The sequence below is a fragment of the Ursus maritimus genome, unplaced genomic scaffold (genome assembly GCF_017311325.1).
Source record: "Ursus maritimus isolate PB19 unplaced genomic scaffold, ASM1731132v1 scaffold_2, whole genome shotgun sequence".
NCBI classification, from domain to species: domain Eukaryota; kingdom Metazoa; phylum Chordata; class Mammalia; order Carnivora; family Ursidae; genus Ursus; species Ursus maritimus.
Window position 1 is genome coordinate 38,267,131 of NW_024424452.1, and position 18,415 is coordinate 38,285,545.

The following is an 18,415-nucleotide window of genomic DNA, read 5'->3' on the forward strand; positions in this document are numbered from 1 at the left end:
TAGCAAAGATTTGGAAGGAGGTGTTGGACGGCCCAGGAAGCTGGGAACGTGCGGACACACACATCCACACTGAAGACCCAGCGCCTGATCGAGAGGCCCAGCCAGCCACCCCTGACCTTGGGCTTGTACAACTGATTTCCCAGCCTCCACACACCATCTGGGCCTGGATGACTGTCCCTCCACAGCCCTCGGCCAGCAGGGGCTGCTGCAGGAGCAGGGGAGAGCAGAGGGCAGGGGAGAGGTCAGGGGAGGGGGCAGTCTTCTGCTCACAAACCTGAAAGACGCCTTCTACAAACAGAGCCTGAGGAAAATGCGGTGGGAGAATTCTCCCTAGTGTGGGGGCAGCAGGGGTGCTCCCACAGCCTCACCTCTGCCCGCGGAGAGCTTGGCCGGGCCCAGGTCGCAGAGCGTCTGGCGGCAGCCCCGGGGTCGCCCCGCCCGCTCGGGCCGCCATGGAGGCCCTGGCGCCACTTTGCTTGCTATCAATATTGACCCGGCCCGGGGGGCAGGGGGGGCAGGGGGCTCGCAGTGCCGCTCACACGTGCCCACTGCGCTCCCTGGGCCCCTGCAGTGTTTGTGGAGGGTTATGAGCCACCCCGGAGCCCATGAAGGCGCTTACGTTTACATCGGCAAAAATAACAGGGCTGCCTTCCATGAAACGTTCATTCATGGCTGCTGAAGGGGAGAGAAGCCCTGGGATCGAACCTCCCCGGAGTGTGAGACTCACCGTTGTGCTCGCCTCGCGGCCCGGCAGGCGTGCAGCCAAAGGCCGAGCGGTGCTGGGCACCCTCTCCCTGGCGCTCCTCCTCACCGCCCCTCCACTCGGCTCGGGGGTCTCGGCGCCAAGGTTCCGGTGGGGGAGGGCCGGCGGCGAGCCCAGCTGTGCCCGTGCGTCCACGCTGCGCTCCAGGCGGGGGTGGGGCGTGAGCCCCAGGGAGGGGCTGGTGGGCACATATCAAGGGGAGCAGAAGCTTCTGGAACCCCTCCCGGAGCATGGCCATGGGCTGCCTTAAGTCACACTGCACTTGACCTGCAAAGATTTTAGTAAAATAGTTAGTGGCTTCCTGTCTTCAGTGGCCAGGCAGGCACACCGAGCGCCACAGACGGGGGCTCAAACAGGAGCGTGCATGACACCTGCAGGCTGGGAGCTGGAGATCCAGGTGTGGGCGGGGCTGGATCCTCCCGAGGCCTTGGCTTCCAGACCCGGTGTCCTGCCGGTGTCCCCACGGGGGCCTTCCCAGGCTGTCTGTACTCTCATCTCCTAGAGACACCAGTCCCAGGATGGGGGCCACCCTAATGACCTCATTTTACCTTAATCACCCCTTGGAAGGTCCTGTCTTCAAGCGCAGTCCCATCTGAGGAACCGGGGGTTAGGACTTCAGCGTAGGGATGTGGGGGACACACTGGCCCGAAAGAGCTTCCATCTCTGACAGTTGCCCCAGGGGATGTGGGGATAATAATCACCCCTGGGTGCTCAGAGCTTTGCAGTTTGCAAGCACTTCCAGGTCCGCTACACCTTCAACCTCACAGGTAGGGAACCTGATGTTCTCCCCATGTCCCCAGGCCCAAGATGGGGATGCAATGCTCTAACCACCCAGAGGCACCGAGAGACACACTTGCTGTCCGGGGACCCCGGGGGACATGTAGGATGCGGGTGGTGGGGATGGTGGGGCTGGGAGATGATTGTTAACTGACTCTCTCCACCCCTCAGGAGTCCTGGTGCCGAGCCTCTCTGAGCCTCAGTTTCCCCACCTGGAGGTCATGAGTGTAAGAGCCTGTGTCTGAGCCGAATGAGCGTCCTTCCTGCCGCAGCTGTCATCACTGCCAGCAAGCAGCTGTGATCCAGAAATCACAACCAGTGAGCAAAGGTGCACACGGGGCGTGCGGCACCCCCCTCCCCCAGGCAGCACGCCACAGGCCTGAGTGCCCAGCGCGTTCCTCCCCCACCCTCCCCCTCGAGGGGCCACCCTATGCCTGTCCGGCCCAGCCCCACACATTCACCCAGGCAAAGCTGGGGCCTGGCCACGGGGATGCCTGCCTGACACGCCATGGCCTCCTGGGGCTCCCAGCAGAGGCCCCCCTCTCCCCCTAGACGTCCACCAGCCTTTGGAGACATGCCTGGGCGGCTGCTTCTGATTAATGAGGTCCGATGGCCGAGGAATAATGAAAGGGGTACTTTGTCGGGGGGCTTTCCGGGGACGTTGGCTCGTGCAGCATCCAGGTGCTGCTGTCTGGGGTACGTGGTGCACGTGGGACCCTGGGCAGCCAGCGGGCACTGCACCCCTCCTGGGGCTGTGTCTGGGCTCCCCTCCCCAGACTCTGGCCACGGGCAGCACTTTCTGTGAAGCCAGGAAAATCCCGCCAGGGCCTGCCCCTTCCTCGCAGGGTGGTGTGTGACTCTGGGGGGACGGGTGAGCCCCTGGGCCACATGGGACCGCGTGGATGAGTACGGGGGTGTGTCTGCGGTGCTCACCAGGCATGCACATTGCACGTGAGTCTGGGGGGTGAGGGGAGCGGGGTGCTCCGGACCTGACATCAGCACCTCCCTGGAGATGGAGTCCTCGGCTCTGGGCCGGGTCCCCGGGATGCCTGCCTGCTGCCGTCCAGGCCTCCAGAGAGGCCCACCCGCCCTCCACACCCGCTTCTCCCAGCTGTCCCGGTCCTCACCCTGCACCCCTAGCATGGCTCAGGCCCCCAGACCCCAGCTGCCGGGCCCCAACCAAACCCAAAGCTGTCCCCTGACCCGGGAGGGCTGGGCCTGCGTCCACTGCTTGGCAGAGGGAAGGCCTGAGCTTTAGTCCCATCTCCGTCTCCGATGAAGCCTGCTTCCCGCCCTCCGGGGCCCCTGGGACCTGGCTTTGGCCTTTCAGCTCTCTGGAAAAGGTCAGATCTGTCTTTAAGTGACCACAATGCAAACGGTCTGCATGAGTCACCCCAAACCTGAGTCACCCTGGCTGCCACCAATCGTTCTGCTTTAATGCGTTTTCTTCATGGAGGTGAGAGGAGCCGTTTAAAAGTGAGTGGTTCTGTGGTGTTTCGTGCTTTCCTGCCGTACGCGACCCTCAGTTCACTCAGGCTCCAGGACCATGTCCATCCCCCCAAAACAATACCCCAGCCCCACCCTCAGCCACCCTCCCAGCCTTCCCCCGCCCCCCACAGCCGCTCATCCACTGTCTGTCTGGATGGTTCATAAAGGAGCAGTCACACAGTGTGGCCTTTTGTGAGTGGGTTCTCTCACTGAGGTTCCTGCGGGGGGTCAGGCGTCAGCCCCCCACCCTGTCTGAGTGGGTGTGGCCGAGTCCTGGTCCACTGAGCTGATGGGCCATCCTGGGGGCATCGTTGGGAAGCCAAGGCCCAGGGCTGTCTGAGGACAATTTGGATCTCACTAATTTTAAACAGCCCAGGTGTGGGGTATCAGGGTCCTGGGGGGCGGGGTACCAGCTCCGTCTGGAGACACTGGTTTCCCGGTCAGGGAGGTCAGTCCACGTCTGCTGTCCTTCCCTCCGACGGCCAGCCCCTCACACTCCAGAGGCAGGCTGAGCCAGGTGTAAGGGGCCGCCCGTGGCCCAGCACCGAATCCCTCTGGGGCCCCGGCTGCCAGGGACGCACAGAGGCCTTGACAGGCCGAGAGGCGTGCCCAGCGCGGCATGGCGATGACAGAGGCAGGGAGGCTGTGTCTCCAGCCCGCTCCAGGGTCCCAGCCCAGGCAGGCCGTGCCCCCAGCCCAGTCTCAGTTTCCTCCACCCCATCCCTCACTCGACTTCCAGCTGATTTTTCAGCCGGCATTCCAGGGAAAATCAAATCCTCCCGGGTAGAAACGGCATCTGTCCAAATGAGTTTTCTGCGTCTGGTTTTAAACACTTTGGGAAGCTCCGGGAGAGAAAATATGGTTTTGATTTCTTGGCGCAGGCGCAGACCCCCGAACTTAGCCCACATGGCCTGAGAGCCCGTCTCTGAAATTCTCCCCCGGACACAGCGTGTCACGGAGCGCGTCACAGAGCGAGCTGGGCCAGAGCCTGCGGACGAGTGGCCTCTCTCCAGGGCCTGGGGCTCCTGTCCGAGGGCACTGCTCTGTCTGAGGCCGGGACCAGAGGGAGCTCAGCGCTCAGAGCCCGCCGTCTGAGCGTGGACGGACACTTGCCAAGGTTGAAGGTGCTAAGAAGCCTGGGGCGGGGCAATAATTGATCCCATGCCCCACCCCACCCCCAGTCGGTATCTCTCCCCTGTCTCGACCCCCACGGCCTGGTGGCACGTGGATGTCCGTGGTCCCCTCCTGCCTGGAACCGCCCATGAGATAGTGTGGAAGGACGTGGATGCAGATGAGGTCCTCGTGAGCACCTGGGCTCATTACTTGCCTTGTCTGAGGTCAGAGGTGTGGGTCATGCCCACCTGTGGTTGGGGGATCCCAAGTCCACAGGCAGGGAGGATCTGGCTGCCCAGAACCCATGCTGAGGCGTCCCCAGGAGGCTCTTGCAGACTGTCCCAGGCCAGGCTCTCAGAAGGCTGAGGCCACACCTGTGGGGAGGCCCGCCAGCCTCCCAGGTTTGGGGTCATGGGGAAAAGGCCCTCCTGCTCCAAGCCCCTGGAGGTCTACACGCCTCCCTGCACCCCACATGGACAGAGAACAACCTGAGAGGCCTCACCAGTCTCTGATGCCTCGTGGCCCAGGAGACCCCGGTTCCCTGACAGCAGGATGGGAAAGACCCCCACCCAGGCTCTGAGAGACATCACGTGCTCAGCTCACCTCCAGCCCTCTGTCGCTTGAAGCCCCTCCACTGGTCACAGCTGCTGATGGGCATCTCCACATGCCTGGCATGAAGTGCTGGGGTCAACAGTGACCACAGTGGGCCCTGCTGCTGCCCTCTTGGGGCTCATGAAGTCTGGGCGGGGTGATTGGGACCACATGGTCCCACCTGGTGTGGTGATAGCTGATGAGGACCAGAACTACAGGGGAAATAACAGAGGGGCTCATTGTTTGGGGCAGTCCAGGAAGGCTTCTAGAAGGAGGCGGCATGAGATCTGAGGAGGAGAGGCACTGGCCAGGGAGTGGCAGGAGACACACATTCAGGGCTGAAGACACCCTCAGCTCTCCTCCCAGGAGTGGAGATGTCCACTTGCGGCAGTGACTTCTGGAAGCTCTGGCCAGTGCCCTTCCCCCCACCGCCCCCACACTGGGAACAAACAGATAATCTGCTGCGTCCCATGTAGCCTCATGGGGATGGCGAATGGCCCTGAGCTCAAGCCAGCCGGCTCCCTTCTGCCCTTTCCTTTTAGGTGTTGAGTGCAAGGGGCGACCTCGCCCCTCGGCCGTCCTGGGCCCGGGTCCTCTTCTAAGCTCGTTGCCTGCCCCACTCCTCTACCTTCTCCCCCACGAGCGCAGCCCAGGCAGGTGCACTTGGGCCATGGACACGCGAGGCACCGGCGCTCCCTGGACGCCCACGACGAGCCAGTCCCTGTTGTGAAGCCTGCTCCAAGCCCCCAGGGCCCAAGGGGCACGGTCTCCGGGCAACAGCTGGGTGGGTGGTAGGCCGGTGGGCACACGTGTCCTTCGTTTCGTGGCCGCCCCAGCCTCAGAGCCCGGCACCAGCATCCATCACTCTGGCTTCTTCACCCATGGCTGCGGGGGACAGCATTTTAATCCCTTTCCTCGGGCTCCTCTGGGTCCAAGCCTGGCCTCACTCAAGCTGGCCACCTGGCCACCACCCTGGCCCTCCTTCCCTGTTGGCTCCCTGCCCTCTGAGGGCCCCAGGCAGGTAGCACGTAGGTGCCTGTTTCTCAGGTGGGTAAACTGAGTCCGCGCCTTCCCTGGTGTGCCCGCCAGGGGTAACCAGCCGGGACCTCGGAAGCTGCTTCCGCCCATCTGACGCCACGTCCGGGACTGGCAACGTGCATCTCGCAGACCCGAGCTTCAGACGCTCCAAATAAAAGACGGTTTGGTTGGGGACGCTTGGGGGCTTCATGCAAACGAGGCTCCACTCGGGCTGTTTTGTAACGAAGCAGGGAGCAGCCTCGCCCACACTCCGGATCTGCCGCGCCCGCTGCCGCCCACAGACCCTGCGGAATTAGCTCGCAAATGGGAGGAACAGGTGACGGGCGCCTGCTCTGGGGATGTCAGCCCTCCGATCTCACACCCGAGGTGTGTGAAGCAGGAGGCGGGGGCGAGGGCCCCGAGACCCCATTGCAAATTAAGATGTACTTTGTCTCCTTTCCAAAGCTGTGTCCCTGCTTTGCAAGAAAATGACTTTCCTGCCAGATGGGAGCAGGACGCCCACCTCCCCACAGCTCCCGCGCTGCACGCGTTCCTGGAGCGTTGAGAACCCTCTCAGCCTCTGGCAGGCCTGTGACATCCATTTCCCTAGGCGGGTGGGTGGGCGGGGCTGGGGCGGGGCTGGGGAAGGAAATACTCCCGCCAGCACTTCCTGCTCAGGTCGCCTGCAGTCCCTGCCGCTCCTGCCTGGCCAGGCCATCACGGTGGCAGGAGCTCAGCCAGTCCTGGCGTCCAGTGCCTGCCCCTGCCACCTGGGCCAGCTCCCAAGGGGGCCTGAGGGTCCTTCCTGGGCTCAGGGATGGCCTGAGCATCCCCATGTGCCAGCTGCCCTCCTGGGGGCAGGTGTCCAGCCAGAGTCCAGAGCATCCTGTCAGCCTCAGGACCAGCCAAGAACGCTTCCTCTGTGGGCATGGCCAGGGCGCTCTTGCAGCTGGCTGCAAGCTGACGGGACCCGGGCACCTCCTGCGTGACCAGTGGGGAGACAGTGCCCAGGAGGAAGTCCCCTTCTGACTGGCTGACGTGGCAAGGTCCCCCCTTCTACTTCCCCGAGAGAGCCAGACTCCCTGCACTGTTCAGAGGGCAGACTGGTGTGGGGATCCTTGCTCCTGCAGCAGAGTCTGGCCCATCCCACCACCCGGGGCCTTGGCCCACTTTGTCCCCTTCCCAGGACTTGACCTGGGGTCCCAGCCAGTGGGGTGACTGCGGGGAAGCACAGACCTGTCAGGCCGTATCCCCTCATGTATTAAATAGGGCACATGTGGGGGCCAGCCAGCAAGCCTCTGAGCCTTGCTGAGGTCACACCGGCTGAAAAGGAGCCGGCTGGGACGTCCTCCTTCCCCAGCATGGCGTCAGCGTCAGCCCGGCCCCCACCCCTCCTGCATACCGTCTGCCCCCAATCCAGATGCTGGGGTGCTGGGGGGAGCCCTTGGTGAGTGGACGACTTCCCCTGGTCCTGGCACTTAGATCTCCTCTTTGTAACCACGCTCCCCTAGGGGGACATTTCCCCTCCCAGGGATTTGGGCTGGCTGTGAGTCCCCTGTCCCCTCCTCTCCCTCAGGGGATGAAAAGTGCTCCAGGTGCCCAAGAAGGAATGAAAGGCTGGCATTTTGGGGAATTGTGGCCGTTGCCCTGTTTAGGAACGTTTTCTTCCCACCTGCTGAATAGGGAGGAATGCTCTGGAATGTGGAGACCCCCGGGGCTGGAGACAGACATCTAGGGATGTGGATTTCCATATGGCAGATCAACATAACCCTGGACTGATGCTGGAAGAAATCTCCCAGAAATGTTTCTCTCACTGCTCTGCCTTAAGAAACAAAATCAAAACCAAACAAAACCCTAACTGCTTTACGTAAGCGGAATCTCGCGGGATGTCCTCTGTCTGCGGGAAGCTCCATGTTGCCTCCACACCCCATCACTGTCGAGTTGGGTCCCGATGTGTGAACAATCATCATTCATTTATTTACGTCAAGGGCGTGAGGAAGATTCCTGGTCTTCAGTCTACAAAGAACATTCTAGTCTAAGGAGAGCATGAGTGTGCCTTGTGGCTGGGTGTGCACACACCTGGGAGGGGAATGGCCGGCTCCTGGGTCACCTATGTGTCGGCTTTAGGTGGGACTGCTGTTTTGAAACGGTTCTGAAGGATGAGGCCCATTGCCCATGTCCGCTCCGGGTACCGATGCTCTCTGGTGACCCTAGCAGGTGCCGTGCCTTATGCCGGAGAGCTTGGCACACCCTAGCTGCTTCTTGGCAACTGAAGGTCCCATTCGTCAGCCTTAGCCACTGTCCTAAATGCAAGATGCCCCCGAGCTTCCTTCTGTCCGCGTGGCTTTAGTTCTTTGGGGGAGGAGACACTTCACCTCTGGAGGAGGCAGGCCCTGGGTCACCTTCATTCACTCATGGGTCTGTCTGCCCAGCAGACAGTCACGGAGCCTCTGGCTGTGTCCAGGATGGCCCAGGTCATGGGTGACAGTCATGCATGGTCACGGCCCCTGACTGTGGAGCTCGTGAGGCTGCCCAGGGGCTTGCTGCCCATGTGGGGACGGGACCGCCCGCCACCCCCTGCTCCCCACCCGCACTGGACAGGGATGAGCAGCGTGGAATGCTCCATACCTGTTTACTAGGATGACCACCCTCCCAGGACACACGACTTCCAGGGCTAAAATTGGAAATGCCCAGGAAAACAAGGGTGAGGGTTTGCTCCCCTGCCGCTCCCTAAGCTCTGGGACTCAGAGCTGTGAGGGGCTACCCTGGGTCCCAGCCCAGCGGCTCTGCCTGCCTGGGGCATGGCTCAGACCTGCCCTCCGTGCTGCCGCTCACTCAGGACCAGAGAGAAAAGGGCTCCCGGGGGCTGAATGAAGGGGCAAAGCATGATGCTGTTTCCCGGGACCAGCACTGAACGAGAGCGGAGCTGAGAGCCCCCTGCTCAGGGATGAGACTCTGTAGAAACACCTCAGGGGACACAACTTCCCCAGGAAGCCTCCCCATCAGCCTGTGTGGCAGGCTGGGTCCCTGTGTGGGTTCCTACAGTCCCCTGAACTTGTTCTAGGGGACCCTTCACTGCTGGAACGAGAGAAGGCAGGGCCACATCAGTCTTCTTCTTTAAAGCCCAGTACCTGCTGTATGATGGCCACTGGATGGGTGGGTGGATGGATGGATGGATGGATGGACGGATGGACGGACGGACGGATGGATGGATGGATGGACGGATGGACAGATGCATGGATGGATGGATGGATGGGTGGATGGATGGACAAATGCATGGATGGATGGGTGGATGGTTGGATGGATGGACAGAAGCATGGATGGATGAATGGACGGACAAATGGTTAGAGGAGGGACAGATAGACAGATGGAAGGATAGATACAGAGCAGGTTACCCTGGCTGCAGGCTAACTCTGTGCTGAGGTGTGAGCCTTGTCACTTTAACTCAACAACAATGTTGGGTGGTGTGTATTGAGTGGCTGCTCCTAACCAAATCCTCTAAAGCACATGCCCGCATGCATCTCCCATGTTCCTGAGAACCGTTTCTGGGGAGGCGTGCAATTGTTCTTCTCATTTGACAGATGGACCACTGAAGCCAGAGAGGCCATGCACCCTGGGAAGTCCAAGCTCCAGACACAGGGCACCACGCCTCGGAGTAGACTCGGACCCTGCCTTGACACCCTCTCCCTCTTCAGGAAAACGTGGACTACTCAGGTTGCTAGCGCCAGAGTCCCCCAGGTCCTCTGGCCACCTTCATCCCTCCCTCCCCCATTAGTGACCGAGTTCCTAAGGGGACTTGAGTGACCTCAAGAAGTGGGGAGAAGGGGAGGCTCCCCCTCTTCGGGGGTGATGCCCAGGGTGTCATGGCCTGCCTTAGTCTCACACACGTCTGAGAGGGGACACACACACAACCATCAGACATTGAGTTGCAAAGGCAGCGACAGCACTTCCTAGCGGTGTGTGGATGCCCCACCATCTGACGGACACTTGTCATGGGGACACAGGTGTGGCCTCTGCTCCATGCAGCCTGACTGGGGTGCAGCCCCCTCCAACCCGCCCTCCGTCTGTATGAGAGGCTGTCCTCTGGTCTCAGTGGCCCAGGAACAGCCCTGGGACATAGCCTTGCTGCCCAGCCCATGTTCAAGTCCTGGAACAAGGACCAGAGCCTCTCATCCTCATCATCTGTCAGTTAGGGCTCCCTCCAGATTCTCGTGCGGGCAAAAGAGAGGGTGCTGGGCTCTGTGGGCGGGCCTGGTTGCATCTCCTGTCCCTGAACATCCAGCAAGGGAAGGGCTGTTGACTGACTAACTGACAAACATCGTTCTTTCTCTGACGTTCCCTTCACCCCTGGGGCAGCGGAAATGTCTCGGAGCTGTCTGGGATTTCTCCCCCTCAGTCCCACAAGGCACCCGGAGACGACACCCAGACGGGGATAAGACCTACTGCAAAGCAGCAGGAAACCCAAGTGTAGATTCCAGCCAGTTTCGAGTCCAGCCCCCGGGGGGCAGTGGGTCAGGGACAGGAGGTGCTGAGCCCCCACCCCGTGGGCCAGGAGCCGTGGGCATTGGGACCCCCGATGAGCTCCTACTTCACGGACTCTCCACTCCCCCCCAACCCCCCAAGGAGCTCAAATTTTCTGGGTGGGAGAGCCGGATCTGTGGGTGGCACTTTTTTCCTGGTGACGTCTGAATAACCATGACAGCAGCTCAGGGGGGTGGAGCCGGGCTCTGGGAAGAGCTTCTGGGTCTCCCCCTCTTTCCTCTCCCCTCCTTCTCCTCCCCCCACACTTGCCTTCTACGTCTCATCTCACAGTGGGGGGAGCGCCCCCATGCCAGCCTCTGTCCCCCCTCCTCAGCCAGGAAGTACAGTAGGGGGCCAGAAGACCCATCCCAAAGTTCCTTTGCATCCAAATATTTACTGCTGTGTCTGCACACCAAAATTAATACACCAATTCTGTCTGCGGTTCCCACTGACCGCTTTGCCTGTGGGGATCAGGCCAGCCCCGGCCGCCCTGGCGGGCCGCAATGCCAGCACCCACAAAGCCCGCACAGAGGCCGGCTGGTCGTGCATACAAAGCACCCGGCCCGGCCATTATCATTCCGGAGCCGAAACCCACCCCAGCGCGCATCTCATCGGTCATTCAGCAACCCTTAATGACTTGTCAGTTCCTTGCCCTGCCATTTTCTGTCTAATTAATTCTTTTATTGTGCACCGGATAAAGAAAGACAAAGGCCTCCCCGGCAATAATGATTCATTAAAATGCAGCGCCTTCGCCGCAGCTCTTGGCCCCGCACCAGCCCGGCTGCTCTGCCACCGAAGCAGGGCTGCCCGCCCGCACTCCCGCCGGGCCGCGCGCCCCTTAACCCTTTGCAGCCCCGCAGGCCTGGCAACTGGCTGCACCCTGCCCCGCCTTGGCCTCAGGGGAGCTGGTGAGTGGGGCTCCCGCAGGCGCCCACGCGGCTCTGGGAACAATCCGGACCTGATTTGGGCGCGGAGCTCTGCGAAGTGTCCTGCACTTTCCCACGGCAACCTCAGCGGGACTAAATTCTGGCCCCGGCCCCCTGGGGAAGGCGGGGACTGCTGGGGGTGCATTTGCCACACACAGGACACCCCCCACCCCGCCCCCCGGGTGGCCCAGGGTGGGTGAGGATGCAGGGAGGGTGAGCCGAGCCCTGAAAGTCTGAGGAGGACTGGGGAACGGAGTGAAGGCCCTGGGGCTCTAGGGACAAGTGCACCCACGGACAGGGCGGGAAGGCACCTGTCACGTGTGTCTGTCACATGTCCCAACCTCAGTGAGGCGGCCCGTCCCATGGTCGTGGGAGGAAACTGAGGCACACAGAGATCACTGGCCGGGGGCAAGCCTGGCCTGCCTTCCTCCGGTGGGGGGGGGGGGTGTTGCTAAAACACCCCCCATGCAGCAGGAGGGATCCCAGACACAGAGGCTGGGAGAGGTGCCCCCTATTCCCCAGGCTTCTGAATGTACGTTCTCTGCCTGGTTTACTTTTAATTTTCTTATGGACAAACCGACCTTACAGTGCTGATGAGCAAAGTGAAGTATTGTGTGCTCAGAGGTAGGGGCGTGCTCACCGACAGGCGTCCTCAGGCATCGGTGCAGAGCGCTGGGTCCCAGACATGTCCTGATCTCACTGAGCGCCCCCCAGCACCACGGCGGGGTCATTGCCATCTTACTGTTGGGAAAGCTGAGGCTGCACGGGAACCAGGTGCCCCGAAGCCAGCAGGGAAGGCAGGAGACAGGGAACCCCTCAGAGCCCGGCTCCCACTCTTCCTGGAGAGAAATGGGCTGGGGGTGGGCCATGCCGGGCTCTCAGCCCCAGGAGGGTCCTCACAGGAGGGCAGGGCCACGTCCCTGGTGTGTCTCCCCCTGTAGCTCCTTCCCTTCTCAACTCTTCTCCTTGGAAGGCTCCCGCGACTCCCAGGGAGCCCCGGGCCTCCACGGCCCCATCCTGGGAGGGGGTGGTCTGCACATCCGCTCCCTCCAGACACAGGGACCCCCAAGCAGGCAGGCTGTGGCCGAGAGTGAGACAGAGAAGCAGGAGGTATGAGGACGTGAGGTCTCTGAAACACGAACAGAACCATGACCCTCCTCTTTTTCCCCTGACTCCCTCTTCTTAGGGAGGCAACAAGGGGACTGGGATGGGTCCCTGCACCTTGCAGGCACGACCCCCTTGCCTGCAGCAGCCAGCTCAGCCTCCAAAGTGCCCTCAGGGGCTGCGGCTGCAGGGCAGGCTGTGGGGAGCAGGGTCTTGAGGGGCCGCGGGGCTGAGCCCAGCAGGGAGAAGCAGACGCCCAGGCCCAGGGAGCAGTTACACATCTCCTTTCCTTGGGAACGATTCTGGGCCCCTGTGCCTGGTGGCAGCAGCCCCATCTCCCTTGTCTTGGGGGTCCACACTGGCCCCAGGGGTGGGAGTAAGGGATCTCACACCACTGGCTCCGTGGCCCTGAGACCCGGTCTTGGCCAGCACAGTTTTCCCTGCAGCCTGGTGGAACGTGTCCCAGGAGGCCGTCCACACAGGGTGGTGAGGACTTGTCTAGTGTCCAGTGGCCGTCAGTCTCCACCCACAAACCCATCACAGCAGCCCTGATGTGTGGCTCACAGCCCCTGCAGACCTGGTCAGCCAGAGACCGTGTCTAAAGATCCTTGGTGCAGGGCCGGCCTGGAGGCCCTGCGCCAGACACTGGGGAGGAAGCGTTGGGGACCACGCAGCAGGCCACGTCCCTGAGTCTGACACCTGCCCTGGGTGCTGTCCCCCCAAAATGGCCAAAAGTCAAAGCAGGCAGGGTGGAGGTGGAGGGTGCCCCCGGGACAGGTCTGTGAGTGGGCTTCCCCCCCCCACCGGCCCGCCCCCGGCAGCTGCTCAGAGGACACGGGGCCTTCCCCAGAGCTGACAGCCACGCCAGCCATGAACTCACAGTCAAACAGAAAACCCACTCCTGAAAGCTGATATCGTCCCCGGAAGAGCGACTGTGCATAGGACTAGCACAGGCTTTCCTGATCCAGCAGAGTCTGGGTCATAAACGCTGTTTCCCCTTTGTCTCTGAATAGGGCATTCTGTTCAGCTGAGATCAGAGGCAATGCGCTCCACTCCGGGGAAGGAAATGAAAAATGAGGAACTTTTCCCGCCAGCTCCTCAGGATGGGCCGATGGAACGCTCTCAGTGAGAACAGAGCTCTTGACAAGCTTGGACAACTGCCCCCTTGGACTTGGGCAAGGTGGGGCAAGGCCAGCCTTGTGAATAATGTTGTCTGGTGGGAGCTCCCTGGAAAAACCCTCACAAGCCTGAGGACCAAGGCAGCCCCTGGGACCCCTCCCAGCTGCCCTGACCCCCTGAGGGATCCACCTCGGTCACCTCCTTACAACATCACTGGAGATCCGGCGTTTGGGGAGAGAGGCCCCATGACTCCAATGCCTGAGAATGTTCCAATGGGGAGGCCACCGGCCCGGCCCCCCGAGAGCAGGGGTCGGAGTCAGGGGTGTCGGGGGGGGGGCTGTCCTTGCTCTCCCTGGAACTCCATGAGCTCAGAGGGAGGAAACCAACAGGAGGCTTGCCTGGGCTGGGACCCAGGGCCATAGGGGCCTTCGCACCAGTCAGGTTGGCGGGAAGAAGGGCCGGGCCCCCGGGAGTTAACATGCAGGAGCCCCTCCAAGTGCAAACAAAACTGGCAGAGGCTCCCGCCTCCGGGAACCTGGCAAGGCCTGATCGATCCTGGAGCAGCAAAGGGGCGGCCTCGCCCCCTCCATCCGGGAGCTGGATGCAGGGGGTTTCCTTGCTTTGCGGTGTCCGTGTGACAGCCTGGAGGGCCATATGGACCTGGACAGCCCTTGGCTGGACACAGGACGTGCTGGACTGGCTCCACACAGGCATCCATGAGCCTGGCTTGCAGCCCCCCTCCCAGACCCCGCCTCGCCCGGGAGGCTTGGCACGCCCCAGACCTCACGAACCCTTGTAAATCCGGGCAGCTCTTCCCAACACTACCCTTGGCAGGCCCAGGACATGGCTCTCCAGCGCAGGGTGAGGTATGCGCCCTGGATCGCAGCCACACAGGCGGCTGTCAGACAAGGGGACAGGGTGGGTGCCCCCCTACCCAGGCCACCCTGTTAGAATCGCAGAGCCAGTGGCTTAGAGGATCTGGGTTCTCATGAGAAGCCCGATCTTCCTCTCGGCCCCAGACCCAGATGGCCCAGATGTGTCTCCAGGGCCCGGCGGCCAGTGCGCCCAGCCCGATGAAGGCCCGGAACCGGCTGCATGTGCCGGGGAGGCCCCGCCAGGGGGTGAGGCTGCCCCTTGCTTGTTGTCGCTCCCCACAAGCGTTTCTCCCTAGAAACAGTCCGCCAGCCAGACAACCCCGGCTGCTGTCTGCAGGGAGGCGTTCACCCAGCTCCCAGCTTGGCTCTGCGCCAGCGCCCGAAAAATGCCGTCAGCCACCCAGAAACCGGCTCTGGGGTTTGCCTGGGAGGAAACCATGGCCCCGGATCTGGACCCGTTTTGCCTACTGAATAGGCCCCGGGGGAAGGAAGACTGGTGGGGCAGCTGGCGTCCCGGGGTCTCTGAGATTTGTTTAAATCCAGACACAGCCCCTGTGGGGCAGGGGCCTGGCTGTGCCCTCATGGGACTCCGGGTGCCCACATCCTCGGAGGAGGGCCCGGGCTGACCCCACTCCTGCCTCGGCCGAGGCCCTTCCTAACGAGACCCCAGGCGTACAGAAAGCAACACACAAAACGCAGCCCATGTAGATAAAAAGCATTTTTTTTTAATTTTATCAAATTGGTCTGTACAAAAGTTAGCGTTGCTTGGTCAGAAAGTAGCAGAACACAGCAGGTAGTGACGGCGGAAGGCCAGACTCCACGCGGAACAGAGTCGGAATAAAAATGAGTTTGCTGTAGTTCCCTCCCCCACCCCCAGAAAGAGATAAGCAAAAAACAAAAAAACAAAAATGAAAACAAAAAACATTTTTTTTCTTCTAGAAAAAGATAGGAAAAAGTAGAAAAAGTAAAAAGAAGCGAGTTCTCAGACGTCTTCAAATGTACAAAGTTTAAAGGCACAAGTTTTCATGAAGTCGGAGTTATTGGTGCTCAGCACACAGCGGAAGCAGGTATGCGTCGATCGGGATTATTCACCTAAAACTAAGACTAAACACTTTAGTGGACAAGGCTTTAGTTTCACAGCTTGTAGGTGGCGTCTGGTTCCTAAGAGCCGGGTTCATGTGCTTCTGCAACCACCCCATCCCAGGAAATCCCCGTCCACTACTGGGCACAGCTGTGGGCGGGGACGGACCTCAGCGACACCCCTGCCTTCCACACCTCGGCCGCATGCTGGTGCCAGGGCACCCGACCTGGTCAGAGACACTACAAGGCAAATCCCTCGGGGTCCCGGCCACCTCCCCGGGGGCCTGCAGCTTGGCGGGGGGCACCCCACCTGTCCTCCAGGCCCTCGTGCTCAGCAACCCGGCCTCCGTCTTGTCTTAAATTCTACTCTCTGCACAAATTACTTCATTAATTAAAGATAAAATAATACAGAACATAAATACATTTCAACAGCTTCCAAAACAAATCGAACCTGTTTAAGCTTCAAAAATAAAAATTAAAAAAATAAAATAAAAAGAGAGAAGTGTTAGTCGCAGCCAAACCTTGCCCAGGAAGAGCCTTAACGGCAGGGAGCACCTCAGATCTGACGGGCCGGTCCCAAGAGGGGCTCCCGGCAGACATGCTCCCACCAGGCTGTGGACGTCTCCGGACCGCGGTCCCCTGGAGTTCTCTGTGCCAGGCCGGCAGGGACCTTGGAGCACATGCAGCTGGAGACTCCACGCCTCTTCCCTCCTCTCTGTCTTGTGTTGTGGCTGCTCGGTGTCCTCTGAGAAGCAAAACCACGGCGCTGATGTCGGCAAGGAAGAGGGCCTGATGGCTGTCCTTGGTTCCGCAAAGACAGTGCGGGAAGAGGGCTCTGTTGGCGGAAGGGAGCGTGGAGATCTGGAAGCCACGGGGGTCGGTTACAAAGCATGGTTCCCCCGCGCACTTCATTGGGCCCTGATAGAGCAGCCGCCTCTCCCTCTGCTGGCACACCCATTCTGGAAGACCTGAGGCTCTGTCTTTGCTGAGATCAAGGTTCTCCCTCACGGACGCCAGTCCCTTCCCCGGGCCACGGTGCCCTCAGGGTCTGGTCAGCGTAGTGTACACGGGCTGGTCCCAGTTGCCGGGCGGGCTGTGGGCAGGCGGCACGGAGAGGCCGCTGAGCAGGGGCGAGGCATAGGGCCGACGAGAAGGGTGGAAGTAGGGGCACTGGTAGAGGCTGGATGGGCAGCCAGGGTATGGGCTGTAGTAGCTGGGAGCCTGCAGGTCAGTGTAGTCGCACTGCGAGCTGGTGAAGGAGCTGGCAGCCGCGGCGGGGGCGGCCGTGGTGACGCTGGCCTGGCCGCTGTAGGAGCCGTAGTCGGCGCGGCCCGGAGAACTGTGCGACTGGTCACCGTAGTGGCTGGGGCTCAGCTGCTCCGTCTTGATGTGCGGCCGCGGGGGGCCCGCCTCGGTGGGCGACGCGGAGGCCGATGGGGCTCCCTTGTGGGCCCACACGGGGGACGCCCCGATGCCGGCCGCCCCCGAGTGTGAGTAGGAGGCAGCCCCATAGGAGCTGGCGGCGGGCTGGCCTGGCTCCGTGGGCAGGGCCGAGTGGCCATTGAGGGGCAGGTACTGGTCGAACTCGTGCACGTCGAAGGTGTCCATGTTGCCAATGACCTCGCTGCTCAGCTCCGAGATGTCCACGTTGCTGAAGTCGATGTTCTGGCGTCCGCTGTCCGCCAGGCGGCGGCCTTCCAGCTTCAGCTCCGGCTTGCCCCCGTGGTGCAGGTCTGTCTTGGGGGTGGTGGGCGGGGTGGGTGGCCCGTGGGTCTGCCCTGGGGACAGAGCACATTTCAGGGATGAATGCCCCTTCTGTGGGGGGCCGGCCGGGCTGGCGACGTGCACCCGGGAGGAACACCAGCCTGCTAACTGCCGCAGGTAGAAATCAACGGCTTTTTGTTCCTGTACGTTTCCCAGAAATTCCAGCAGAGCCAGACCCAGACCTCACTCCTTGGCCGAGGAAATTCCGTTAAGCGCTGTTCTGCAGGAAGAGCTGGGGCCGTGGAGGCCCCACCGTGAAGACCAAGGTGGGGGAAAAGAGAGGAAGTGCCCAGCCCCCTGCACATGACCACAACGTGATCCACACAAAACGTATTCTCCCCGAGGCTCACCATTCCCACCAGCTTGACCGAGACTGCTCGGCTGGCCGGGATTCTCCCCCCCCCCGCCCCCCCGGTCTGTCTGATCCTAGAGCTGGGCTGCTGACCACCATGCCAGGGGCAGGAGTGCTGGGTCAGCACCAGCAGCAAGGCCAGGGGAAGCAAAAACGCCTTCAGGCAGGGCAGACCACACCCACGTCACCCCGCCGGACCAAGGCAAAGCTGTGAGGGCCTCTGTGCTCCAAGGGGCCAAGCAGACCCTCCTCCCTGCGCGCCTCGAGGAACACGTGATCGTCTCAAAGCCACCTTCCCTGGGAGTGAGCCCCGGCTCCCCACCCCCACTACTCATCTCAGCGCATGCCGGAACCCCCACTTCTCCTGCTAGGGCAGGCACATGCTGTGGGGCCCCAGGAGCCCACCTGTGTGGTCGCTGTGGTGGTGTGGGTCACCGAGGCCCGCATCGGCCTTGTACACAGCACTGCCGGGGTGGGGGCCCAGCTCGGCCCCCGAGTCAGAGTCGCCTTGGCCTGTTTTCACGCTCTTCCTGCGGCGTGGCTGGTACTTGTAATCCGGGTGGTCCTTCTTGTGCTGGACACGCAGCCGCTCTGCCTCCTCCACGAAGGGGCGCTTCTCACTCTCACTCAGCAAGCTGCAGCACCAAGGGCAGAAGTGGGATGGCCATGGGGGAGGGCCTCACCAACCTCGACACTTACTGGGGGCACCCTCAACGGGCACCAGGCAGGCGCTCCCCTCTCTGGGGACAGGGGGCTCAGGCCAAGGAGGATTTCTGGTGAGGTCTGTTCTCATTAGGGTCACAGGAACATGCCAGAACAAGCCCCAAACCTTTCCATCTCCATCATCCTTACTTCCCTTCGCCCGGAGCCTGTGTAAGTCCCCTCCCTTTGGGACTTTCTAAGGCGGGGGGGGGGGGGGGGGGGG

General features: G+C 61.6%; 1 protein-coding gene across 1 annotated transcript in view; it reads right to left on the reverse strand.

Annotated features, from left to right (window-relative positions):
* Positions 1-14,746: 14,746 nt before the first annotated feature.
* Positions 14,747-18,415, reverse strand: part of LOC121103633 (transcription factor SOX-8-like) — an 11,321-nt gene continuing 7,652 nt past the window's right edge. The window contains exons 7-9 of the mRNA XM_040634461.1: positions 18,343-18,388; positions 17,896-18,125; positions 14,747-17,152 (exon numbers count right to left, since the gene is read on the reverse strand). Of these exons, the coding sequence (XP_040490395.1) occupies positions 16,416-17,152; positions 17,896-18,125; positions 18,343-18,388 (1,013 nt within the window). The 3' untranslated portion in view covers positions 14,747-16,415. The remainder of the gene's footprint in view (positions 17,153-17,895; positions 18,126-18,342; positions 18,389-18,415) is intronic.